A 25,007-nucleotide genomic window follows, 5' to 3' on the forward strand; every position below is an offset into this window, starting at 1 on the left:
GTTGCTTCTTCAGCCAGGGGTGGCTAACTCTCAAGAGGCTGTGATCTACTTTCAGAATTAACATCTGGCAGTGATCTATCCGCTTTTTTTAGGGGTTCAGCTCAAACTTGTTGAGCTGATTGGGGAGGAAGAAAGCCCCCCTTTTTAGGGGTTCAGCTCAAAGTTCTTCAGGTTTTTGGGGGATGATGGAAGCACCGTTTTTGGGGGGTTTAAGGTGCAGGCTTTTGGGGGGAGACGAGTTCTGTTTGGGGGGGGGGGAAGGCAAGGGAATTAGGGGTTAAGTCACTCACAAAAACGTTGCTATGGATGAAAACAGCCACACAGAGGGAACTCTGTCTTCCCTTCCTGAGTTCAAACAACAATGGAGGGTGGGACGGGGGGGTGGGGCAGGGGTCAGATTTACTGATGCAGAGGAAAGGGAGCCAGAGATCGACCGCGATCTACCAAAACATCGTGGGGATCTACCAGTAGATCGCGATCGACCTATTGGACATCCCTGCTATACCCTTTAAAAATGTGGCTCTTTTCTGGGCCACATTATTGGGTTGTTGTTTTTATTCTGATTATGAATCATAGAATCATAGAATCATAGAGTTGGAAGAGACCACAAGGGCCATCCAGTCCAACCCCCTGCCAAGCAGGAAACACCATCAAAGCATTCTTGACATATGGCTGTCAAGCCTCTGCTTAAATACCTCCAAAGAAGGAGACTCCACCACACTCCTTGGTAGCAAATTCCACTGCTGAACAGCTCTTACTGTCAGGAAGTTCTTCCTAATGTTTAGGTGGAATCTTCTTTCTTGAAGTTTGAATCCATTGCTCCGTGTCCGCTTCTCTGGAGCAGCAGAAAACAACCTTTCTCCCTCCTCTATATAACATCCTTTTATATATTTGAACATGGCTATCATATCACCCCTTAACCTTCTCTTCTCCAGGCTAAACATACCCAGCTCCCTAAACCGTTTCTCATAAGGCATTGTTTCCAGGCCTTTGACCATTATGTTGTGATCTTTTCTATGAACGGCCCTGAGATCTCTGGGTATAGGGCGGTATATAAACTCAATTAATAATAGTAATAATAATAATAATAATAATAATAATAATAATAATAATAATAATCCCTGCAGGATTCCAGTGCAGGAATCTTTTCCCCAGCGTGGGGCTCAAACCCACAGCCCTGAGATCGAGAGTCTCATGCTCTCCTGACTGAGCCATCGTAGAACCATAGAACTGTTGGGGTGAAAGCCGCCCCTCAAGGGCCATCCTTTTCAACCAGGCCTTTGGCTGGTTGACATCCGATGACCTTTTAAATGTGTTTTGGGAGGGGGGATTATTCGTTTGTTCCCGTTCTTCTCTTGCATTTTTTTGCCGTATCGTATTTTTTTATGCTGTGAACCGTCCCGAGATCTACGGACAAAGGGCGGCCTGCAGATTCAGTAAACAAAATAAAGGAAAATAACAGCATATCGCCCACGTCTCCCCAGGAGTTCTGCGTGAGGTCACCACCGACTTCACGGTGGACGCCCGCTCGCTGACCAAGACCGGGGGCAGCCACACCAAGGTGCGCGTCATCAACCCCTCGGGCGCCAAGACGGACACGTACGTCACCGACAATGCGGATGGCACCTACCGAGTCCAGTATACCCCCTACGAGGACGGTAAGAATCTCCTGGTCTCCCTCCACCTCTAATTCCCTTCCACCCCTGATGCCACGTGCCAGGCAGGCCTTGGCCAGCCAGGTGACCGCCAGATGTTTTGGACTGCGATGTGCATCTGTTTTAGGCAGTCTGGCCATTTTGGACAACAAATCCCATCGGGCTCGGTGCCATATGGCTGCCCTGGTTGGCACTGGAGGAAATTCTGGAAGCCAGGGGGCACGCCATACGAGCCAGGGGCGGTGGGTGGCAGTGGCGGCGGCAGTAGGAGTCTGCCAAGGGTGGGAGGGGCGCCACCCTCGTGAATGGACGGGGAGGCCTTTAAATAATAATAATAATAATAATAATAATAATAATAATAATAATAATTCATACCCCATACCCTGCCCATCTGGCTGGGTTTCCCCAGCCACTCTAGGCGGCTTCCAACATAATATTAAAATCTATTAAACATTAAAAGCTTCCCTAAACAGGGTTGCCTTCAGATGTCTTCTAAAAGTCTGGTAGTTGTTTATTTCCCTGACATCTGATGGGAGGGCGTTCTATAGGGCGGGTGCCACCACCGAGAAGGCCCTCTGCCTGGTTCTCTGTAACCTCACTTCATAGTTAGTTTTGCCAATCTTCTTTGGCGGAGGCTTCTTTCTTATGTAGGGGCTGTCTGGTCTTGGCCTGGCATCCACTCTCAGACACAGGAACAAAGTTTTTCGCTTAAACTTCCTCGCTTTGGTAAAGGTAAAGGACCCCTGACCATTAGGTCCAGTCACGAACGACTCTGGGGTTGCGGCAATAATCTCGCTTTACTTGCCGAGGGAGCCGGAGTTTGTCCGCAGACAGCTTCCAGGTCATGTGGCCAGCATGACAAAGCCGCTTCTGGCGAACAAGAGCAGCACACGGAAACGCCATCTACCTTCCCGCCGGAGCGGTACCTATTTATCTACTTGCACTTTGCTGTGCTTTCCAACTGCTAGGTTGGCAGGAGCTGGGACTGAGCAACAGGAGCTCACCCCGTCGCAGGGATTCGAACCCTAGGCTCAGTAGTTTAGACCACATTGTCACCCATATCCCATACTTCCTTGCTTACTCTGTGTGATTTATCGCTGGCTTGCTCCTGACTGCCTTGCTTGTGCCTGACTCTCGTCCTTCTCAGGTGTGCACCTGGTGGAAGTCACCTATGACGACGTCCCCGTCCCCAAGAGCCCCTTCCGAGTGGGGGTCACCGAGGGCTGCGACCCCAGCCGCGTCCGAGCCTATGGCCCCGGGCTCGAGGGGGGGCTGGTGAACAAAGCCAACCGCTTCACAGTAGAGACCAGGTAGGCACAGCTTTTCTCCTCTCTTCATCTTGGGGTGGGGGGCTAGGAGGGCAGGGGGGTGTTGGTCAAGGAAGAGGTTGAGACAAGGACTTTAAAAAAGAATGGGGGAAATTTATAATTTACCTAGGAGACCATTGTTAGCAAATTAAAACTTTAGGTGGACTCAAAGATACCCCCGTAAAGTAATGAAGACTCTGGATAATTTGGAAAAATGGAAATTGTGGAGAACATATTGATAGGTAGTTTAAATTCTGTTTTAAGGATGGGGGGGAGTCACGAGATTCAGAGAGTTCTCACAAAAAAAGATTATACAAACCGTTTGAATGTAAATTTGTAATGATAAAAACAACTAAAGATATTTCTGAATAAATAATAATAACAAATAAAGATACCAGTTTTTAAATAGAACATACTTATACAGTGGACGCTCGGGTTGCGAATGTGATCTGTGCAGGAGCCATGTTCGCAACCTGCAGCGATCGCAACCTGCGTCTGCGCATGCGTGGGTTGTGATTCGGTGCTTCTGCACATGTGCAAAGATGGATTTATCACTTCTGCGCATGCCCCAGCACCGAAAACCGGAAGTAAACCATTACTGTGTTCCTGGGGGTTCGCAGGGGTACACATACCCCTAAACATTTTGTGAATCTTTGTACTTTTGTCCATTTACGTACTGTATTTATCTTTCCCCGATTCAAAGTATAAAATGGTGATTTTCTTGAGTCAAATTGAGAGTACCCCAAACATTATTTTAAGAAAAAAAGCACTGCGTATTAAAATATCCGCATGCCGCCGTGCCATAAAAATACATAGATATCAACATCAGTTTTACGGCGATAAAACCATAAAGTAACTGCCTTTTGGTTCCAGAGGGTACAGCTACTATTGGTTCATTTAAGCTGCTGTATTTGGATCCTCTGTCTTATTGGTTTCCTCCAAAAGGCAGCACTGTGATTGCTTGATATTGTTCCCTCCAAAATGTATCCCTTCCTAGCTAGTCCCCTGTCCCTATAAATGTAGCTTTCCTCTCCTCAGTCTTCAGTCTTGTTCACTTTAATAAAGAGCTGTTACTAGAGAACTGTCTCCAGCATGTTTTGTCAAGAGAGCTGAAATCACAAACCCCACGTCACAACAACTGGCGACGAAGGTGGGATCCGGAATGCTGAGGAGCGGTTAAACACAACCCTGCCTCAGAGTCCGGATTGCAGCTGAGAACAAGACTCACTGGCCAGCTGAGAAGACGACCCTGCCCGCTAGGACAATGGAGAGTCCAAGGGTATTGGAGCCCTTCCAGCCATCAGAGCCCCACACCTGGGAAGACTACGTCGAACGCTTCGAGTTCTTTGCAGTGGCTCAAGGGATCACCGATGCCAGCAAAAGAAGGGCCACATTCCTGAGCTACTGTGGGCCCGAGACCTTCAAGCTGGCCAAGGCATTACTTGCTCCAGCGAAGCTGAGTGAGACATCTCTCAAAGATATTCTTGCCTGCCTAACAAGCCACTTGGCGCCTACTGAGACCAAGATGGCCCGGCGGATGGAGTTCCATAAGAGGCAGCAGCATGCTGGGGAGTCTGTATCCACATTTCTGGCTGAACTCCGGAAGCTCGCTCAGCACTGCGGCTTCCAAAATCTGGAAGAGACTCTCCTGGATCGGTTTATTGGTGGTCTGAGCAGCAAGAAAGCCAGAAGACGCATCGTGGCTAAAGAAGAGGTTACCCTTGCTTCAGCCTTGAAAGAGGCCACCGCCACGGAGAATTATGAAAGAGAGGAGCTTGATGCCAGTCGCAAGGCCACTAAGCCACAGATAGAAGTTGCGCATGCCATGGACGAGCTAGAGGCTACTCCGAGCCAGAGCCCAGTCCGTGGGGTCGAGTCGGTGCGTCAGGCCTGCACAGTGCACAGAGATCGCCGAGGCAGTTGCCCAGGTTGTGGCGGAAACCATGAAAGGAAGAGTTGTCGTTTCAGGGATGCTATCTGCCGGACGTGCGGAAAGACGGGTCACATCGCCAGGGTCTGTAGATCGGCGGCGTCGGGAGCGACAGGAGCACCTAGACTGGAGCATCGCAGACCGCCCACAGCAACTCGTTTTCTAAAGGACTGCCACTACGTAACGGAGATCAACGGGAGGGCCGTGCAGTTTCCAGCGCAAGGCAAGGCACACGTCAAGGTGAAGATTGAGGGTCAGCAGTGCGACATGGAGGTGGACTCCGGATCCGCATTCACCATCGTGTCGGACCAGACCGCGAAGACATTCTTCCCCAGGGGTAAGTTGCCCCCTCTGGAGCCCTTTCCGGCAACCTTGCAGTCGTACTCAGCAGGACGCATCCATGTTATGGGAATGTGTGCCGTGAGAGTACAGTTCCGGGACAAACAGGCTGTACTCAAACTGGTGATTGCGAAGGGCAGTCGCCCCAGTCTCCTGGGCACTGACTGGTTCCCTGCCCTGGGACTGAGTATCTCAGGGCTTAATTCAATCCAAACCTGCCCTGAGATGAGTGAGGTATTATGCAAGGAATTTGCTGGTCTCTTTAATGGAAAACTGGGTTGTTATAAAGGGCCCCCAGTTGACTTCGAGTTGGACCCCGGGGTGGCTCCAATCCGACTCAAACCAAGGCGAGTGCCATTTGCACTGCAACCCAAGATCGAGGCAGAGCTGGATAAATTGGTCAAGCAGGGAGTTCTCTCACCCGTGGACTCTGCTAAGTGGGAGACTCCAATCGTCACACCCCTTAAAGCAAATGGGGAAGTCAGGATATGTGCAGATTACAAATGTACTATCAATAAGGCACTCAGGGGAAACTCATACCCCATTCCAGTCGTATCACATCTGTTGGCTAAACTGGCTGGGGGCAAGGTGTTCGCCAAAATTGACCTGGCACAAGCTTACCAACAGCTGCCAGTAACCCCACAATCAGCGGAAGCACAGACTATTGTCACACATAAAGGGGCGTTCAGAGTTAACAGATTACAGTTCGGAGTTTGTGTGGCCCCAGGGATTTTTCAAGGGCTCATGGAACGCCTGTTAAGAGGTCTGCCGGGGGTCTTGCCATTTTTTGATGATGTTTTGATTGCTGGAAAAGACCCACAGGAACTGGTTGCGCGTGTCCGTGCAGTGTTGCTCAAGTTCAAGGAGGTGGGGTTGCAACTGAAAAAAGAAAAATGCAGTTTTGGGGTGCCAACTGTGGATTTCTTGGGGTTTAAAATTGATGCATCAGGCATCCACCCCACAGATGCTAAGATTAAGGCCATCATCGAGGCACCACGACCACAGAACAAGACGGAGTTGCAGTCATTCCTGGGACTTATTAACTTTTATCATTCGTTCTTACCCCAGAAAGCTTCGGTAGCTGAACCATTACATAGACTATTGCAGAAAAAGAATGTGTGGCGATGGGGGCGGGAGCAGCAGAAGGCTTTTGACTCCTTGCGAGGAATGCTGAGTAGCAGGAGCGTCCTTGCTCATTATGATGAGTCAAAGCCGCTGGTCCTGGCATGTGATGCCTCTCAATACGGTCTGGGGGCTGTGCTGAGTCATAGGGAACCGGATGGGTCGGAAAAGCCCATCTCTTTCTATTCCCGTACGTTGTCGCCCACAGAGCGCAACTATGCTCAAATTGATAAAGAGGCACTGGCTATTGTGTCCGGAATCAAAAGGTTCTATGATTATTTGTACGGTCGCCATTTCTCCATTGAAACGGACCACAAACCACTGTTAGGGTTGTTCAACCCAAACAAACAAACGCCACAAATTCTCTCCCCCAGAATGTTGCGTTGGTCAATATTCCTGAATGGGTTCCAGTACACCTTGACCCATGTGCCGGGGAAACAGTTGTGCCATGCTGATGCGCTGAGTCGATTGCCCCTTCCTGGCGGGAGCAATGAGGATCCTGCTCCGGCGGAGCACATTATGATGCTAGAAACACTTCCGGGGGCTCCTGTAACAGCTACGGATATAGCTGAGAAAACTAGGAAAGATGCTGTTCTCTCCCGTGTGCTCACTTGGGTGGGGAGGGGGTGGCCAGGTGGTCCGCATGAAGAAAAATTCAGGCCTTATGCGACAAGGCAGCACGAATTGTCCATGCATAAGGGTTGTCTCCTATGGGGAGATAGGGTGATAATCCCAGCACCACTGAGAAACAGGGTTCTTGAGACGCTTCACATGGGACACCCGGGAATGGTCAGGATGAAGTCGCTAGCCCGATGTTATGTGTGGTGGCCTGGAATGGACCAGAACATAGAACAATGGGTACGAACATGCAAGGCATGCCAAGAGGTGCGGCCAGAAGTGGCCAGAGCACCAGTCCACTGGTGGGAGCAGTCCAGGACTCCCTGGAGCCGGCTGCACATAGATTTTGCTGGGCCATTCCAAGGGAAGGTCTTTTTGGTTATCGTTGATGCATATTCCAAATGGTTAGAAGTGGCGATGGTCCCTAGCATGGCATCAGCTGCCGTAATCAAGGTGTTGAGGCAGCTGTTTGCAACCCACGGGTTACCTGAGACCATTGTATCAGATAATGGGGCAGCTTTTGTATCCCAAGAATTCAGGGCATTCTTGGCTGATAACTTCATAAGAGGGGTCACATCCGCGCCCTTTCACCCATCCTCCAATGGGCAGGCTGAGCGCATGGTAAGAACAGCCAAAGAATCCATTGCGCGCTTAATGGAGGGTAACTGGTCGGCTCGCATTGCGCGAATGTTATTTTTGCAGCATGCGACGCCGTGTACTGCGACGGGCAAGTCGCCAGCCGAGCTGCTCTTAGGTAGAAGACTGCTAACGGTGCTGGATTATGTCCACCCAGATAAAATGCCAAACCGTAATTCAAGAGCAACCCCCCAGGCTGAGACTGACACAACAAGGTATCTCGCCCCTGAAGATCTGGTCTGGGTGAGGAACTATTCACGAGGTCCGCGGTGGGTGGCCGGTGTGATCACCCGGGCTAGTGGACCTGTGTCCTATTATGTGACCTTGGAAAATGGGCAAGTTTGGAAGAGACATATAGATCAGCTGAGGCGCCGGGCGCTCAGCAGGGAGGAGTCAGATAATTCATCCCTGGCTAATGACGCACAGCTGCAAGACCAGAGTGAAAATGGTCCAGAGGTACAGTCACCAGGGGCTTCAGCAAATGAACCAGGGTCTGCTAGTCCTCAGGATGACGAGGTACAGGTCGGGGACCCTGAGATGTCTGGGACTCCATCTGTTCCTGATGAAACCCCTATAGCAGCCCCTCCACCACAGGTAACACCCAATCCAGAACCTGCAACACCTGTTGTCAGGAGATCAGGTAGAAGTTGTAGGACCCCACAGTACCTGAGGGATTACGTCTGCTGTGCTCACTAGGGGGGGAGGGGTGTTGTGTATTGAGTCAAAGGATTTTATATCTGTATTATTATTGTCTGTATTTGCATTAGGATAAAGTAACTGCCTTTTGGTTCCAGAGGGTACAGCTACTATTGGTTCATTTAAGCTGCTGTATTTGGATCCTCTGTCTTATTGGTTTCCTCCAAAAGGCAGCACTGTGATTGCTTGATATTGTTCCCTCCAAAATGTATCCCTTCCTAGCTAGTCCCCTGTCCCTATAAATGTAGCTTTCCTCTCCTCAGTCTTCAGTCTTGTTCACTTTAATAAAGAGCTGTTACTAGAGAACTGTCTCCAGCATGTTTTGTCAAGAGAGCTGAAATCACAAACCCCACGTCACAACAAAAAGCATTTTTAAAAAATTATAGTCGAGAGGTTAAGGTGGGTCCTAAAATATACATCTCAAGGCAAAGAGGGGTGTCTTCAGCATATAATGATTCATATTCATTATATTTTTTAAATTTGCATAGTGCCCTTCATCCTTCACAACATAGACGTCAGTAAGGAAGGTGACAGGGGCATCTCTGTGGGGAGGAAATTCCTCAGCTCAGGGGCTGCCACCGAGAAGGCCCTGCCCCGAACCTCTTGAGGGCCACGGAACTACCAAGAGGGCCGCCTCCATAGCGAAGGAGTTGCTCTTTCAGATATCGATAGATTTAATGTATCGATAGATTTAATGTATTTTTAATCTCTTGTTGGAGGCTGTCCAGAGCAGCTGGGAAAACCCAGCCATATAGGCGGGGTATAAGTAATAAGTTATTGTTATTATTATTGTTGTTGTTGTTACAATGGTACCTCTGGTTGCGGACGGGATCCGGTTCCGGAGGTCCGGTCAGATCCCGAGGTTTCCGCAACCTGAGGACTGCTTCTGCGCATGCGCGCACGGTGAAACCCGGTAAAATACTTCCGGGTTTGTCGCGTGTGCATCCCAAAGTTTACGTAACCAGGGGGTGTTACGTAAACAGAGGTACGACTGTATTGTTATTGGAGGCCTTAGTCGTTCTCTTGCCCTCCTCGGGCCCAGGGTCCTCTTGGGACGCTCGCCAAAGTGTTCCGGAACGTTCCACGCAAACGGTTGTGCCACTGGCCGCAGAGAATCCTGGGAAATCCTCACATTTGGGACCTCCTTACGTCTTCGTTAAGGCTTGCTGGAGGCTCCCCTCTGACGGCACTGTTTTCTCCCCAGGGGCGCGGGGACCGGGGGCCTGGGCCTGGCCATCGAGGGGCCGTCGGAGGCCAAGATGTCCTGCAAGGACAACAAAGACGGCAGCTGCAGCGTGGAGTACATCCCCTTCACGCCGGGAGATTACGACGTCAACATCACCTTCGGGGGCCGCCCCATCCCTGGTAGGTGGAGGGCAGGACTGCGCTTGGACCTTCGGGGTGTGTTCTGGAATCAGAGGATTCTGGAGCTGGGTCCCCCAAAGGTCCTCTAGTCCAACCCCCTCCGGCAATACAGGAAACGTTCATCATTTTTATCTTGCCGTCCACTTTGCCATTTCCGCATAGCCAGGGTGTATTTGATTTAAATCAAATCGATTTAAATCACGGTTTAAATCACTGGTCAGTAAGACTCAATTTATTTATTTATTTGTTTACAACATAAATCCACCACAACTCAAATACGCAAATCCACCACTATTAGACACAAACATAACATAAAATAAAATAAACATAATCTAAAATATAAAAAATGACAAAATAAAAGACTTCCTTTATCCTGTACACGGCCTCCTTGTTTCCTTCTCATAAACTGTTTCCTTTTTGAGTTGTTATTACATAGAATCATAGAGTTGGAAGAGACCCCAAGGGCCATCCAGTCCAACCCCCTGCCAAGCAGGAAACACCATCAAAGCATTCTTGACATATGGCTGTCAAGCCTCTGCTTAAAGACCTCCAAAGAAGGAGACTCCGCCACACTCCTTGGCAGCAAATTCCACTGCCGAATAGCTCTTACTGTCAGGAAGTTCTTCCTAAAGTTGGTGGATTTTTCAAATTGTGACGTCAAATTTTGAAATGTTGAAATGATTGCAAAGCTAATGAAATGTATAAATTTGAAAAGTATAAACAGAAAACAGAAAACGAAAACAAAATCACAATATACAAAATACGTAATCAAAACTTCCTTCCCGTTTGCTTTTCCCTCAGGGAGCCCCTTCCGTGTCCCGGTCAAGGACGTGGTCGATCCTAGCAAGGTCAAGTGCTCGGGCCCCGGGCTTGGGGCTGGCGTGAGAGCCCGTGTCCCCCAGACCTTCACCGTCGACTGCAGCAAGGCTGGGCTGGCCCCCCTGGAGGTGAAGGTCTTGGGACCCACAGGTATGGAGATCTGGAAAGGAGGACCAACCACCTCAGTGATTTCGCTTGCTATCCCCCACCCCTTTTTGACCACCTTGGGGGTGGGGGATGCGGGGGTCCTAAGCCGCTCTTTGTGGGTGCTCCCCTAGGAATCCCCTATACCAGGGGTGGCCAACTCCCAGGAGACTGCGATCTACTCACAGAGTTACAAAGTGGCAGTGGTCAGGTCAAAGTTTTAGGGAAGGGTAGAGCCACATTTTTTGGGGGGGGAGGCGCGCAGCAAAAATGTTGAGCTTTTTTTATGGGAACCAAACTTGTGCTTCTTGGGGGGGATCTACCAGTGATCTACAACAGATGTCCCGTGATCTACCGGTAGATCACGATCTTCCTGTTGGACATGCCTGCCCTACACCATGGGCAGGCAAACTAAGGCCCGGGGGCCGGATCCGACCCAATCGCCCTCTAAATCCGGCCCGCGGACGGTCCAGGAATGAGTGTGTTTTTACATGAGTAGAAGGTGTGCTTTTATTTAAAATGCATCTCTGGGTTATTTGTGGGGCATAGGAATTCATTCATTTCCCTCCCCAAAATATCGTCCGGGCCCCCACAAGGTCTGAGGGACAGTGGACCGGCCCCCTGCTGAAAAGGTTTGCTGACAGTGGTACCTTGGTTCTCAAACTTAATCCGTTCCGGAAGTCCGTTCCAAAACCAAAGCATTCCAAAACCAAGACGCGCTTTTCCATAGACAGCAATGCAAAACGGATTAATCCGTTCCAGACTTTTAAAAACAACCCCTAAAACAGCAATTTAACATGGATTTTACTCTCTGACGGGACCATTGATCCCTAAAATGAAAGCAATAGTCAATGTGCCGAAGTGTAAAATAAATATTGTAGATGACACAAAGATGACAAAAATTTAAATTTCTGATGATAGACATTGTTTGGAATGGGGGGGGGGGACTTTTTATCCATTTCCGCAATCATACAATCTATCAATCAGTAGCTGAACTGGGTTCCACACAGTCACAAAAACAAATGAACCGAAAAAGCCTCAAAAACAAAAACGCAAAAGAAATCGCAAAACCGAAAGTGCCAAATACAATGGTACCTTGGATCTCGAACTTAATCCTTTCTGGAAGTCCGTTTGACTTCCGAAATGTTCGGAAACCAAGGTGCGGCTTCTGGCACCCCAGAAAAAATAGCCGGCAGCCACAGTGGATGTTTGGCTTCTGAAAAACATTTGAAAACCAGAACGCTCACTTCCGGGTTTTCGGTGTTTGGGAACCAAGGCGTTTGGGAACCAAGGTATCACTGTAGAGGCATCCGGGTGGCCAGGATCCTTACTATGTCCTTATCGCTGCAAACACTTTGCCGGAAAGGTGAACGGGCTTAGTTTCGGGCGCTCTGGGTCCCTTGAGAGCCTCTCCGACCCTCTTTCCTCCCCGCCCAGGGGTCGCTGAGCCCACCGAGGTGCGCGACAACGGAGACGGCACCCACACGGTGAAGTACACGCCGGCCACGGATGGGCCCTACACGGTCGCTGTTAAGTACGCCGGGCAAGAGGTGCCCCGCAGGTGAGCAGAGAGGAGGGAGACCCAAGCGGGGGGGATCGGGGGGGAGAAAGCAGCTTCCCCTTTGGGGCTTAGGCCCCGCGAGTCTTCGGCAGGCGGGATTGACGCTAGACATCCCGTGAAGCAGGGATCATAGAATAATGGAATTATTGGGAGGGAATTATCTAATTCAACGCCGGAATCTTTTGCCCAATGGGGGTCTTTGAACCCGCAACCCTCCTGTTCTACCAGCAGAGCTAAAAATTTGGAAGATGAAAGAAAGTCCTTGTTCGCACAGCGCAGAGTTAAACTGTGGAACTCCCTGCCACTGGAGGCAGCCATTGCCACCGACTTGGATGGCTTAAAACGAGGATTAGACAAATTCATGGGGGAGGAGAAGGCTTTCGATGGCTGCTAGCCACAATGGCTTCACAGCTGGAGGTAGCCATGCTTTTGATTTCCAGAAACTGTAGGAGAGTTGCTCTTGTGTTCGAATCCTGCTTGCGGGTTTCCTGCAGGCTTCCAGTGTTGGCCAATGCGGGCACAGGATTCTGGACCGCTGAGCATGAGACTCTTGATCTCACTTTCAGGGGTTCGAGCCCCATGCAGGGCAGAAAGATTCCTGCATTGCAGGGGGTTGGGCTGGGTGACCCCTGGGTACCCTCCAGCTCTGTGATTCTGTGTCCAGATGAGCCCCTGGCCTGACGCAGCAGGCTTTTCCTATGTTCTGAGAAAGGAGCCTGCGCTTTCCTGAGTTGCTTTTCTCCTTCAGCTGTGCCTGCCTTTCTCATGCCCCCCATTCTGCCTCCCCCCACCCCAGGACCGAAGATAAATATGTCCCCTGGCAAATGTCTGGCCTGCCAGGAATCTCGCCCGCTGTCCTTCCACCCCCACCTCCCTCCCATGCGGGCAGATTGAGTGGCAACTCCCTTTTTAGCCTGGCCTCAAGCCCCCCCCCCCGCCCTCTTGGCAGCACATGGGCAAATTGCCCCCAGGACCCGGCTAGATCATTGCTAGGCCCTAGAAGCTTTTGGACTACAACTCCCATCAGCCCCCGGGCAGCACAACTATTTTGGACTACGGCTCCCACCAGCCTCAGTGTCATATGGCTGCAGCTGGCTGGGGCTGACATCCAAAATGACTTCTCTTCCTGGGGCTGATGGGAGTTGTAGTCCAAAATGACTTCTCTTCCTGGGGCTGATGGGAGTTGCAGTCCAAAATGACTTCTCTTCCTGGGGCTGATGGGAGTTGTAGTCCAAAATGACTTCTCTTCCTGGGGCTGATGGGAGTTGCAGTCCAAAATGACTTCTCTTCCTGGGGCTGATGGGAGTTGCAGTCCAAAATGACTTCTCTTCCTGGGGCTGATGGGAGTTGCAGTCCAAAATGACTTCTCTTCCTGGGGTTGATGGGAGTTGCAGTCCAAAATGACTTCTCTTCCTGGGGCTGATGGGAGTTGTAGTCCAAAATGACTTCTCTTCCTGGGGCTGATGGGAGTTGCAGTCCAAAATGACTTCTCTTCCTGGGGCTGATGGGAGTTGTAGGCCAAAACATTCAGGGAGCCCCAGATTGGCAACAGCTAGTGTGCTTAGACTGGCAGCTCCTCAGAGGGTCTCGGCCAGGGACCTTTCACATCCTGGCAGGATGCCTTTAGATATTTCTTTTACATCCCCGCCTTTCTCTCCAAGGAGATCAAGGAGGCTTCCGTAGTCCTCCTCCCCATTCAGTCCCACGAAAACCCTGCAAGGTAGGTTAGGCTGAGAAAAGGCAGTGGCTGGACCAGCAAGCTTCAGGGCTGAGTGGGGGATTCGAACCCAGGCCCCTGTCCTCGATTAATCCCCACAAGAACCCTGCGAGGTGGGTGAGGCCAAGAGGCGGGGGCTTGGGGACATGCTGATGGTCTGACTGGCTCTCACTCCTCGGCGGTCACTTCTTCCAGCCCCTTCAAGATCAAAGTGCTTCCGGCGCACGACGCCAGCAAGGTCCGAGCCAGCGGCCCCGGGCTAAACGCCTCTGGCATCCCCGCCAGCTTGCCTGTGGAGTTCACCATCGATGCCCGAGACGCCGGCGAGGGGCTGCTCACCGTCCAGATCTTGGTGAGTGTTGGGGGCTGGTGTGGCAGCTTGGGGGGCTCCCTGCTTTGCCTGTTCAGGTGCAGGGGCTGATGGGAGTTGTAGTCCTAAATAGCTGTGCTGGTTCTGGCTAATGGGAATTGTAGTCCAAATGGGTGTGCTGGCCGGGGCTGATGGGAGTTGTAGTCCAAAATGGCTGTGCTGCCGGGGCTAATGGGAGTCCAAAATGGCTGTGCTGGTTCTGGCTAATGGGAGTTGTAGTCCAAATGGGTGTGCTGGCCGGGGCTGATGGGAGTTGTAGTCCAAAATGGCTGTGCTGGTGGAGGGGGCTGATGGGAGTCCAAAATGGCTGTGCTGGTTCTGGCTAATGGGAGTTATAGTCCAAATGGGTGTGCTGGCCGGGGCTGATGGGAGTTGTAGTCCAAAATGGCTGTGCTGCCGGGGCTAATGGGAGTTGTAGTCCAAATGGGTGTGCTGGCAGGGGCTGATGGGAGTTGTAGTCCAAAATGGCTGTGCTGGTGGAGGGGGCTGATGGGAGTCCAAAATGGCTGTGCTGGTTCTGGCTAATGGGAATTGTAGTCCAAATGGTTGTGCTGGCAGGGGCTGATGGGAGTTGTAGTCCAAAATGGCTGTGCTGGTTCTGGCTAATGGGAGTTGTAGTCCAAATGGGTGTGCTGGCCGGGGCTGATGGGAGTCCAAAATGGCTGTGCTGGTTCTGGCTAATGGGAATTGTAGTCCAAAGCATTTGGAGGGCATCTGGTTGGCAAAGGCAGTGATATGGGGGTGTTCTCAAGTGCCTGCCCTCCTCCTGACCTCATGAGCGGAAGTGAATTGGGCTGCGTACTCAGTGCCGATTTCTAAGAGCTGCATTTTGTATACGCTCAAAAGCACTCTCTTTCTCGTTGCATCGTACAAGCCCTGGCATAGGGAATGGGGGTGGATAAAGGGTTCTGGGGCCTCATCCACCAGTATGTTTGGACCGTGGCTTAGAGAAGCCTCTGATCTTCAACTCTCCCCCCCCCCCCCCGGCAATTCATAGAACCATAGAATTGTAGAGTTGGAAAGAGCCAAGCAAATGGCCACGCAGCTTCCGGAAAAGGAGAAAACAAGCTTGCTCGATCCTCTCCAGGGCAGCCCTTCAGATATTGGAAGATGCTTTTTCATATCTACTGACCTTGCCACCGCCTGGGGGTTGCAGTCTGCCCACTGACACCTCCCTCTCTCTCTCTCCCCACCCCCCGCCATGTTTTGGGTTCCCCAGGACCCCGAGGGCAAGCCCAAGAAAGCCAACATCCGGGACAATGGGGACGGCACCTATACTGTCTCGTACGTCCCGGACATGACGGGCCGCTATACCATCACCATCAAATACGGGGGCGACGAGATCCCCTACTCGCCCTTCCGCATCCATGCCCTGCCCGCGGGCGACGCCAGCAAGTGCCTGGTCACAGGTAGGAGTCTCCCTATGCCCGCCTTGCCAACCCTCGTCCAGCTGGTCTCATCCTCCAGAGTGGGGGCAGCGCCAGAAAGCAAGTTGCTAGTCCTCATGCCCTCTCTGCCTTCTCTCTCCCCTGCCTCCTATTTGCCTCCATCTTGTGCTGTCTTTGGGGAGTTTAGAGGCCCGAGGGGACGACCGGGCAAGAGAGAGGCACTTCTCCAGGCGACCCGTATATCGGGCCTTCGCCCCGGCTTATTTCATTTATTGCTTTTTATTTCCTCGCTGCATCTGTCTCGCCCGAGTCCTGCGCTCTAAACTTTTGCACGGAAGTTAGAACAAAGTTTTGCAGGGAATTTGTATGCCACACAAAATTTAAAATACTTTTTTTGGAGCAAACGATTTATAATTTTTTAGAATAAAATAATAATGCTGCAATCGGCCTTGATTTGCTGCCATTGCAGTTATATGCGACTTCCTGCTAATTCTCACGGCTGTGTCCTTTTCTTCTTTTCTGCAGTGTCCATAGGAGGCCACGGACTGGGTAAGTACCCGTGCGGCCCCCTCTCCTGGATCTTGGGGGGTGGGTGGGCACATGGTAATATCCAGGTACCCCAATCAAGCAGCGCCATTCCCGTCCCCTCTTCCTGCCCACCAGCCTAAGAACAGAGGAGGAAGCCTTAGGACAGAATTGCAGAACTGGAAAGTCACCCTACAATGGCAGGCAAATTTTTCTGCAGATCTGGGGACATGAGGAGAGATTCACGCTAAAACGCTGGTGCTTTCCAAATGAAATGAAATTGCAAACTGATACGGAAATGGCAGAGAGAGAGAGAGAGCTGAACTTAAGATCTGCAAAGATGAGAATCTGGGCTCATAGCTCTGAGTGGATGGTTTTAATTGATGGGTTTGCATCGCCATCTGGTGGTGAGCTAGCCCAAACACGATTCCGAGCCCGTTAGATCAAATTAATCGCTTTAGCAGATCCTGTCTTTTATGGCCACGCTGCAGCCCGGCGATTCCCAAACATTTTCAGGCCGCCATCTCCCTTGGTTCCGAAGATACATCACCCCCATTGCTCCCTCCCCTACAAAAAGCATTATGCACAACCCTCTAAGGAAGATAACGGCACGATAAAATTCAAAATGTTCGTTCCAAAATCCCATTGAATACTGAACATCTGGACAGCAGACAGCATCGTCATAGAATCACAGAGTTAGAAGGGACCGTGAGGTCTCAAACCCACGACCCTGAGATGGAGTCCAGTGCTCTACCAACTGGGTTTCATTAATTCAACAAAACTGATGGACTCAATCTGGTGAGGTCAGCCTTTCAAAGGCTGCTGGTCGTTTAGCAAGAGCCTTGGATGCCCCATTTAGTAACTGCTTCACCTGCTGAGTAAATTCCTAATGGATGGGCTTGGCAGGAGTTTTAACTCGCCCCCCTCCAGCACACCCCTGACACCCCCTTGCCTTTTAGTACCCCCACCCTTAATCCCACTGCCCCCCCCAGGGGGTGGTCCCACCTGTCACGGCACTGCCAGGTCAGGAATGTCCAGTGCAAGCGTTTTGACTTGTAAGTGTGTCAAAAGCACACTTACAAGTTCGGAGACGGCACATCTGTCGGCCCCACAACTCTCAGCTCCTCCTGGGTGTATAGGGACCTAGGTGTAAACCACTGAGCCTCCTGGGTTTGCTGATCAGAAGGTTGGCAGTTCGATTCCTCACGATGGAGTGAGCTCCCATTGTCTGTCCCAGCTCCTGCCAACCTAGCAGTTCGAAAGCACACCAGTACGAGTAAATAGATCAGTGCCGGATTTACGTATAAGCTAAACAAGCTATAGCTTCGGGCCCCACTCTCTTGGGTCCCCCCAAAAAATATAAAGGGGGGGAACTGGATGTACATTTCCAAAATATAAGATGATAGATAGATAGATAGATAGATAGATAGATAGATAGATAGATAGATAGATAGATAGATAAAATAAAACCTACATACAACAACAGTGTTTTGTGTTATGTAGGCTCCTATGATATAAGTAATGGGCTCCACCTGCTAGCCTGCTCCCTCAAATATAGCATATATTCAACACAAAAAACAGCGGCCATTATTGCCTTTGACTGAACTGTCCAGGAGTCCACATCACCTGTCCAGGTGTGGACCCAATGAGGCTAACCTCAGCTTATGTATCTCTCTCACCTGAGCTGCATGCAAGCAGGCGAAGACTATGCCATTGTGTAACCTGCTTCTGCTCCTTCCCCTGGTCCTGGGAGACAGCTGAGCAGGAGAGCCCTTGACTCTGAACCAACCTGACTTATGTCTCCCTCCTCCTGCACCTGCGCTTCCCTCTCCAATCCTGCAGCTTCTCCTGCCTCTGACTCTTGTCTCCCAGCTGCCAGGGGCTCCCCTAGATCACCGATCCCTTCTCGCAAGTCCCCGCTTCACCCGGTGTCTGTCTGCTCCTCCACGTCCAGCCGGTCCCTGACATCGAATCGCTTGGGGGAACCTCCAGCAAAAGCTTTTCCGTTTGGCTGAGTTCTCTTCCTCCCCCCGCCTTACCCTAACCGAGGTGGTCTCCGTCCTTTACCTGCAGGTACCTGCCTGGGCCCCACCATCCAGATCGGGGAGGAGACGGTGATCACGGTGGACGCCAAGGCAGCGGGGAAAGGCAAGGTCACCTGCAAGGTGTCCACGCCGGACGGAGCCGAGCTGGACGTCGACGTGGTGGAGAACCATGACGGCACTTTCGACATCTACTACACGGCCCCTGAGCCCGGCAAATACGTCATCACCATCCGCTTTGGGGGAGAGCAGATCCCCAACAGCCCCTTCCATGTGGTGGTGAGTTGTGGGGCGCAACCAGGGCAGAACGGCTACCTGGGTCAAGCTGGGGTGGTACAATTGTAAAATCAGCCACCATGGGGCTTGTGATAAGTAGGGAGAGGAAGAGAGCCTTCTTGGAGTCTGCTCTTTATTTTATTTACTTTTTTCGCATTTGTATCGCACCTTTCTCTCCAAGGAGCTCAAGGTGGCATATATGGTTCCTCTTCCCCCCCTCCATTTAATTCCCATGACCACCTTGCAAGGTAGGCTAGGCAGTAAAAAAAAGGGGGGGTTGGGAGGGCAGATCTTGAAAATGACATGTTAGGCAGTTAGCTTAACGTCTGTCACTGGAAAACTAGTGGGAAGTATTGTTAAAGATAAAATAGCCAAGTACATAGAAGAACAAGCCCTGCGGAAGCCGAGCTTTGCAGCATGGCTTCTGCAAAGGAAAAGCCTGGCTCACAAATGGTTGTTTGAGAGTGTCAACAAGCATATAGATAGAGGAGATCTGGTTGACATAGCGTACTTGGACTTTCAAAAGACTTTTGACAAAGTCACTCACTCGGCAGTCAAGGAATAAGAGGTCTTCTTGTGGATCAGGAATTGGTCAAGTTGCAGGAAGCAGAGAGTCGGAATAAATGGACAGTTCTCCAAATGGAGAGAAGGGGAGTCTCCCAAGGATCAGTCTTGGGACCTACGCATTTAAACTTGTTTAGATCCAGAGTTGGGGATGGGCCATTGAGTTGGCCAGGTTAGCTGATGACACTGAATTGAATTGTCCAGGGTCTTCAAAACAGAAAGAGATTTGTGAAGAGCTCCGAAAGGACCTCTCCAAACAGAGGGAAGGAGTCAAAAATGTCAAACGCAGTTCGATGCAAACAAGTGTAAAGTAATGCATGTTGGGGAGGGGGGAATATATATTAATTTCACATATACGCTCATGAGGCCTGAACTACCAGGAGGAAGACCTTGGGGTCATAGTAGCCAGCTCAATGAAGATGCTGATGTGTCTTGGCAGTGAAAAGGCTCAGAAAACGGCCACCAGAATTATAAAAGGGGTTGAAGAGACAACCCTGTGCAGGAAGGTTTCATTAAAACTTCTCAGCGTACAAGGTTTGCTTTGCTTTCGTCGTTTTCCTCTCCTTCTTATTTCTTGTTTTCTATTGTACGTTGAAAAGTTTTGATGGAACTATATGCAAAACATAAAAATAAAAACATAAACCGCCGGCTCTTGCGGCTGCTGCTGGCCTGTGACTCCGGCATGAGGTCGGGGGGAAGCAGAAAGGGTCCCGGGCGGCCAGAGGTGGCTCGGACCTCGCGATCAAGTTTGCACCATGCTGGCTCCGGCCCTGACCTGTCCCGTTGCTTCCTGCCAGGCCTGTGACTCCATTCCCCACGTCGAGGAGCCCTGCGACAGCGTCCAGCTCCGCCAGCCCTTCCCGGCGCCCCACGCCGGCGGCTACCCCTCGCACTGGGTACCGGGAGCTTGTTCTTGCCTCTCTCAGACGCCCTGTCTGCTCCTGCTGCCTCTCTCCCCATCTCTCTCCGTCTCTCGGGAAGAGGAGAGCTCAGACCCCCGTCTCAAACCCTACACGCTGCAGGCCCAAGGGACTGGCGCTCGGCGTTCCTTAGGGATTTCACAAAACTTTAGATTCGGGAGGGTCCCCTGAGGGTCATCTAGTCCAGCCCGCTTGCAGTGCGGTGGTATTTGTCCACTACCTTTTAGGCTGCCACTGACGCAGCCCGGACGCTGAGACGTTTTTGCTCCTTCCGGGGTTTAGCTACGCACGCCCATCTCTCCAGGTTTTGGGGATCCCACTGGCCCTTTGGGAGCCTGCTCGGGGCACCCCCAAACCGCCTCAAATGCCGTTTCAACACCACGGCTCCCCCTGGCAATGCATGGGGTCTGTGACGTTAGCCAGAACCGCTTTGCAAGGAAGGCGGGCTTGGAAAGGGACTAAACGTTGCCATGTAGACACACACAGAGAGAGACAGACAGACTTCGAGAACCCCTGGTTTCTATACTTAGCTATTTTTAGCTGTTTGTTTCCCCCAACTGGCAGCTGACGGGTCCAAGGAGGAGATGGTGGCGCTAGCCCTTTTCTTATGCCCAGGGTGGCGGCCCAGACTGCCCTCCTTCTGTGGGGTGCCTACTCTCTCGCTGCCCCCCCTTTCCTTGCAGCTCTGTGCCTCTTCCTCCAGCGCTGCTGCGGCGGGTGTCCCCCGCTCTCCTCCGCCCTCGCTTTGCCCTCGGGTGCTCTCTTTCCCTCCCTCTGCCTGTACTTAGTCCTTTCTCTCTCTTTATCTCCCTCTCTCTCTCCTTCTCTCCTTTCCGCCCCCTTCTCCCCCCTCCCCTCACCAGGCTACGGACGAGCCCGTCGCCCCTCCAGAGACCATGGACTCCATGCTGCGACCCTTCAACCTGGTCATCCCCTTCACCGTCCAGAAGGGGGACATCACAGGTAGGGGCACCTTCCCCCCCAAACAAACATCTGGAGAGCCCCAGGGCTGGCAGAGGGCTTGGGCCGCTTAGAGACGGGGAGGGCATTTATTCGCGTACAGAGGTGCCTTGGTTCTCAAACTTAATCGATTCCAGAAATCCGTTCCAAAACCAAGGCGCGATTTCCCATAGAAAGCAATGCAAAACGGATTAATCCGTGCCAGACTTTTAAAAACAACCCCCTAAAACAGCAATTGAACATGGATTTTACTCTCTGACGAGACCATTGATCCATAAAATGAAAGCACTAATCAATGTACTGTACTATACAATAAATAAGACAGTATTGTAGATGATAGGGACCCAGGTGGCGCTGTGGGTTAAACCACAGAGCCTAGGGCTTGCTGATCAGAAGGTTGGCGGTTCGAATCCCTGCAACGGGGTGAACTCCCGTTGCTTGGTCCCAGCTCCTGCCAACCTAGCAGTTCGAAAGCACCTCAAAATGCAAGTAGATAAATAGGAACCGCTACAGCGGGAAGGTAAACGGCGTTTCCATGTGCTGCTCTGGTTTGCCAGAAGCGGCTTTGTCATGCTGGCCACATGACCTGGAAGCTATACACCGGCTCCCTCAGCCAATAATGCGAGATGAGTGCGCAACCCCAGAGTCAGTCACGACTGGACCTAATGGTCAGGTGTCCCTTTACCTTTATTGCAGATGATAAAAATTAAAATTAATTTTATTTCTTCCCCGCACTGATGATAGTCATTGTTTGGATGGGGGGCTTTTATCCGTTTCTGCAGTCACACGGTCAATCGCTCCGTAGCTGAACTGGCTTGCACACAGTCACAAAAACAGATGAACCGAGAAAGCCTCAAAACAAAAAAAAGCAAAATAAATAGCAAAAACAAAAGCAGCAAATATAAGGTCCAAATATCACCTCGGAACACTGCAGTCAGAAGCGGAGGGCTTGAATTACAATGGGGGGACGCAAATTAGCGGCGCAACAGAAAAGACAGGGCGATGAAAAACGGAGCACGTTTGGCTTCCGAAAAAAGTTTGAAAACTGGAACACCTACTTCCGGTTTTGCAGTGTTCAGGTTCCAAGTTGTTCATAAACCTGTTTGAAAACTGAGGTACCACTGTACTTACAAAGATATTTATTTACCTCTGCGTCGTAGAAATTCGTAAGCCGCCCTGGATCCGTAGATCTTGGGGTGGTTCACAGCGTAAAATTACAATGTAAGAAACGCAATAAGTAAGAACAAAAACAAACCTTTGAGTTGCCTGTGCAAGAAAAAGCAACCAACAATTGTTAGTAAGGTTAAAGCTTACTGGGAAATGATATATAATGAATTGAAAAGGATGTTTAAAATAAAGTTTATATAAAAAAACGAACCCCCAGAAGCTTTCCTTTTGGGATTTATAGGGACCGAACTACCCAAACTGTATAGAGATTTATTCATGTACATGAATAAATTGGCAAGAACGTTACTTGCCTAAAAATGGAAAGAAGTAGAGGTCCCAGCAAAGGAAAAATGAATACAAAAACTTATGGAATATGCAGAAATGGTGAAACTTACTGGGAAAATGATAAATCAAGATAGCAAACTTTTTGTGAAAGGATGGAAATGGTTTATTGAATATTCACAAATAAATTGTGAACAGATAAGAACATTGGCAGGAAAATTGTAACAATCCTGTAGTTTTATAAGAGTATGTATTTAAAGTAGATGAACAAATGAGTAAATTAAGTTAATTGGGATATGAAGAAAATACTGAAAATAAATTTAAGGAACTGCAGAAAGAGGGGGAAGGGAGTCGAGTTTTGAAATGTTAAAATGATTGTAAAATTATTGAAATGTATAAAATCGAAAATCATAAATAAAATAAACACATAATAATAATAATAATAATAATAATAATAATAATAATAATAATAATAATAATAGTGAGCACTTAATTGCCTGCATCAGCTTGGCTTAACATGCTGTGTTAGTTGTTTTTTGTTTTTTTAGAAATAAAAGTATTTATTGATGTCACTGCAAGGGAGTGATGTCACAATAAAGCCACAATATAAAAATAAACCTGAGTGACAGAGTAGGAATGCGGAGTTAAAAATTGTGTTGTCTAATAAGATTTTGAAAGGTTGGAAGTGGGAATGAGTTGGCAGCAGGCATATTCAGATATATTCAGATTTGAAGTGTCTTCTGTGGAAGCAACTTCCATTGCAAATAGTGGTTTACATCTGAGCAAGTAAAGCATGGTTATGGCTGAGATGCCTGGATTGCCAAATCCAGAATTTGTCGTAACCTGCAAGGTTCCCACCGCCTCCAAAAATCTGAGCTGCGGCACAGAAGTTCTTTCTCGCTGCAAAATCAGTTCCAAGCTTCCTTGAGCAATATAATGTGGAGTTCACAGGCCCTCAATAGCGAAATAAATAAAGAGCCCACACGTTTTGAGGGCCATTTCAGTAGGGTAGCCCTCCTGACCAAGGAGAACCAAAGTTAGTAGGGCGGGCTTTCTAAATTCATCCCAGAAGCCTCCAGGGGAGGAAGCAGAAAGCAGAGGCCAACTCCCCACAATCCATGTTTTGTGCTATGACACCCAGCCGGGAATTGTGCATGCTCAAACCAGTGGCCAAGAAAAACCATCACGAAGGTTGCTGGCCTAAAAATACCATTGATTCAAAAAAATCCCAGGAGAGCTGCCTGCTCGGGTCAAACACTGTCCCTTTGTGATTTAGCTGCGTTTTCCAAAATTCTCCTCTTCCATACTAGGCATGGATTGTCATAATAATGGGGGTTTGTTGGGAAAGAAAAGATGAGAGCAGCCCCCCCCCCCCCCCGCCGCCAGTGCCGGATTTCTGTATAAGCTAAACAAGCTATAGCTTAGGGCCCCACTCTCTTGGGGGCCCCCCAAAAAATTTAAAGGGGAAAAACCAATAAAATGAAACCTACATACAGCAAAAGTGTTTTGTGTTGTGTAGGCTCCTAGGATGTAAGTCATGGGTCCCGCCTGCTCGCCTGCTCCCTAAAATATTCCTGGTTTGCTCCTTTCTATATATAGGGTGCCTACATTCTGCATGGACATGGGCAAATGGCTTGAGATCCCTATGAGGTCCATCAATGACCATATAGCATATATTCCACACAAAAAACAGCAACCATTTGTTGTTGACAAAGGACAGCTGGACATATCAAGGGCCCCATTACCTTCAGAGTTTAGGGCCTCCTCAAACCTAAATCCGGCCCTGCCCCCAAATTATGGGGTGGGCGCAACTCTTAGGAACACAGCAGGCTTCCTTCCACAGAGTCAGGCCATCGGCCCACGTAGCTCAGCATTGCCTGCACTGACTGGCAGCATCTCTCCAGGGTTTCAGACTAGGATCTCTCTCCCAGCGCTACCTAGAGGTTCCCTGGGTGGGGGATTGAACCTGCGACCTTCTGCGTCCGAAGCCAATGCTCTGGCCCCGAGCCATGGCTGTTTCCTCATACCTTCAGGTCTTAACAGCATTCCCTTTCCCTCCCCTTAACACCCTCCCCCCCCCCCCCGGTCTCCAGGCGAGGTGCGGATGCCTTCTGGCAAGACGGCACGACCGCACATCACCGACAACAAGGACGGCACCGTGACGGTCAAGTACGCTCCCGTGGAGAAGGGTCTGCACGAGATGGACATCAAGTATGATGGAAACCACATCCCAGGTGAGAGGTCCAGCCAGGGATTCTTCAGCTTCGATTCCTGCATTGCCCGGGGTTGGGGTTGGGCTGGATGACCTCTGAGGATCCCTTCCAAATCTGCAACACTATGGTTCAGTGGTTCAAAGCATTTTTGAAAGTCACTGCATCCCAAGTGGCCCCGGTCTCCTTCCCACTCTCCTTCCCCGTGGGGTTTCTGCCGTGAATTTTGTCACGAACCGCACAATTGTGATCTTTAAAGCAGTTTGTGTGGTCAGAGCAACAATGACACAAAGGTGGAGCTCACAGACCCTTGAATTGCAGAGGCTTACATAGAGGAATCCTTAGCTGACATATTTGTAGAAACTGAGTCACATTCTCAGAGGAAAAGCACGCC

At 50.2% G+C, this 25,007-nt stretch overlaps 1 protein-coding gene across 6 annotated transcripts in view; it reads left to right on the forward strand.

Moving 5' to 3' along the window:
• Positions 1-25,007, forward strand: part of FLNC (filamin C) — a 130,327-nt gene that overhangs the window by 77,379 nt on the left and 27,941 nt on the right. For 3 of the 6 annotated variants that reach the window (XM_060279264.2, XM_060279265.2, XM_088676511.1), the window contains 12 exons: positions 1,485-1,658; positions 2,803-2,965; positions 9,508-9,668; positions 10,470-10,637; positions 12,069-12,192; positions 14,105-14,261; positions 15,499-15,688; positions 16,193-16,216; positions 18,266-18,513; positions 19,872-19,970; positions 20,858-20,957; positions 24,497-24,637. In XM_060279264.2, coding sequence (XP_060135247.2) covers positions 1,485-1,658; positions 2,803-2,965; positions 9,508-9,668; positions 10,470-10,637; positions 12,069-12,192; positions 14,105-14,261; positions 15,499-15,688; positions 16,193-16,216; positions 18,266-18,513; positions 19,872-19,970; positions 20,858-20,957; positions 24,497-24,637 — 1,749 coding nt within the window. The remainder of the gene's footprint in view (positions 1-1,484; positions 1,659-2,802; positions 2,966-9,507; positions 9,669-10,469; positions 10,638-12,068; positions 12,193-14,104; positions 14,262-15,498; positions 15,689-16,192; positions 16,217-18,265; positions 18,514-19,871; positions 19,971-20,857; positions 20,958-24,496; positions 24,638-25,007) is intronic. The other 3 variants (XM_035128538.3, XM_060279266.2, XM_088676512.1) reach the window with 1 other exon arrangement.

The sequence above is a fragment of the Zootoca vivipara genome, chromosome 9 (genome assembly GCF_965207765.1).
Source record: "Zootoca vivipara chromosome 9, rZooViv2.hap1.1, whole genome shotgun sequence".
Taxonomy (NCBI): Eukaryota; Metazoa; Chordata; class Lepidosauria; order Squamata; family Lacertidae; genus Zootoca; species Zootoca vivipara.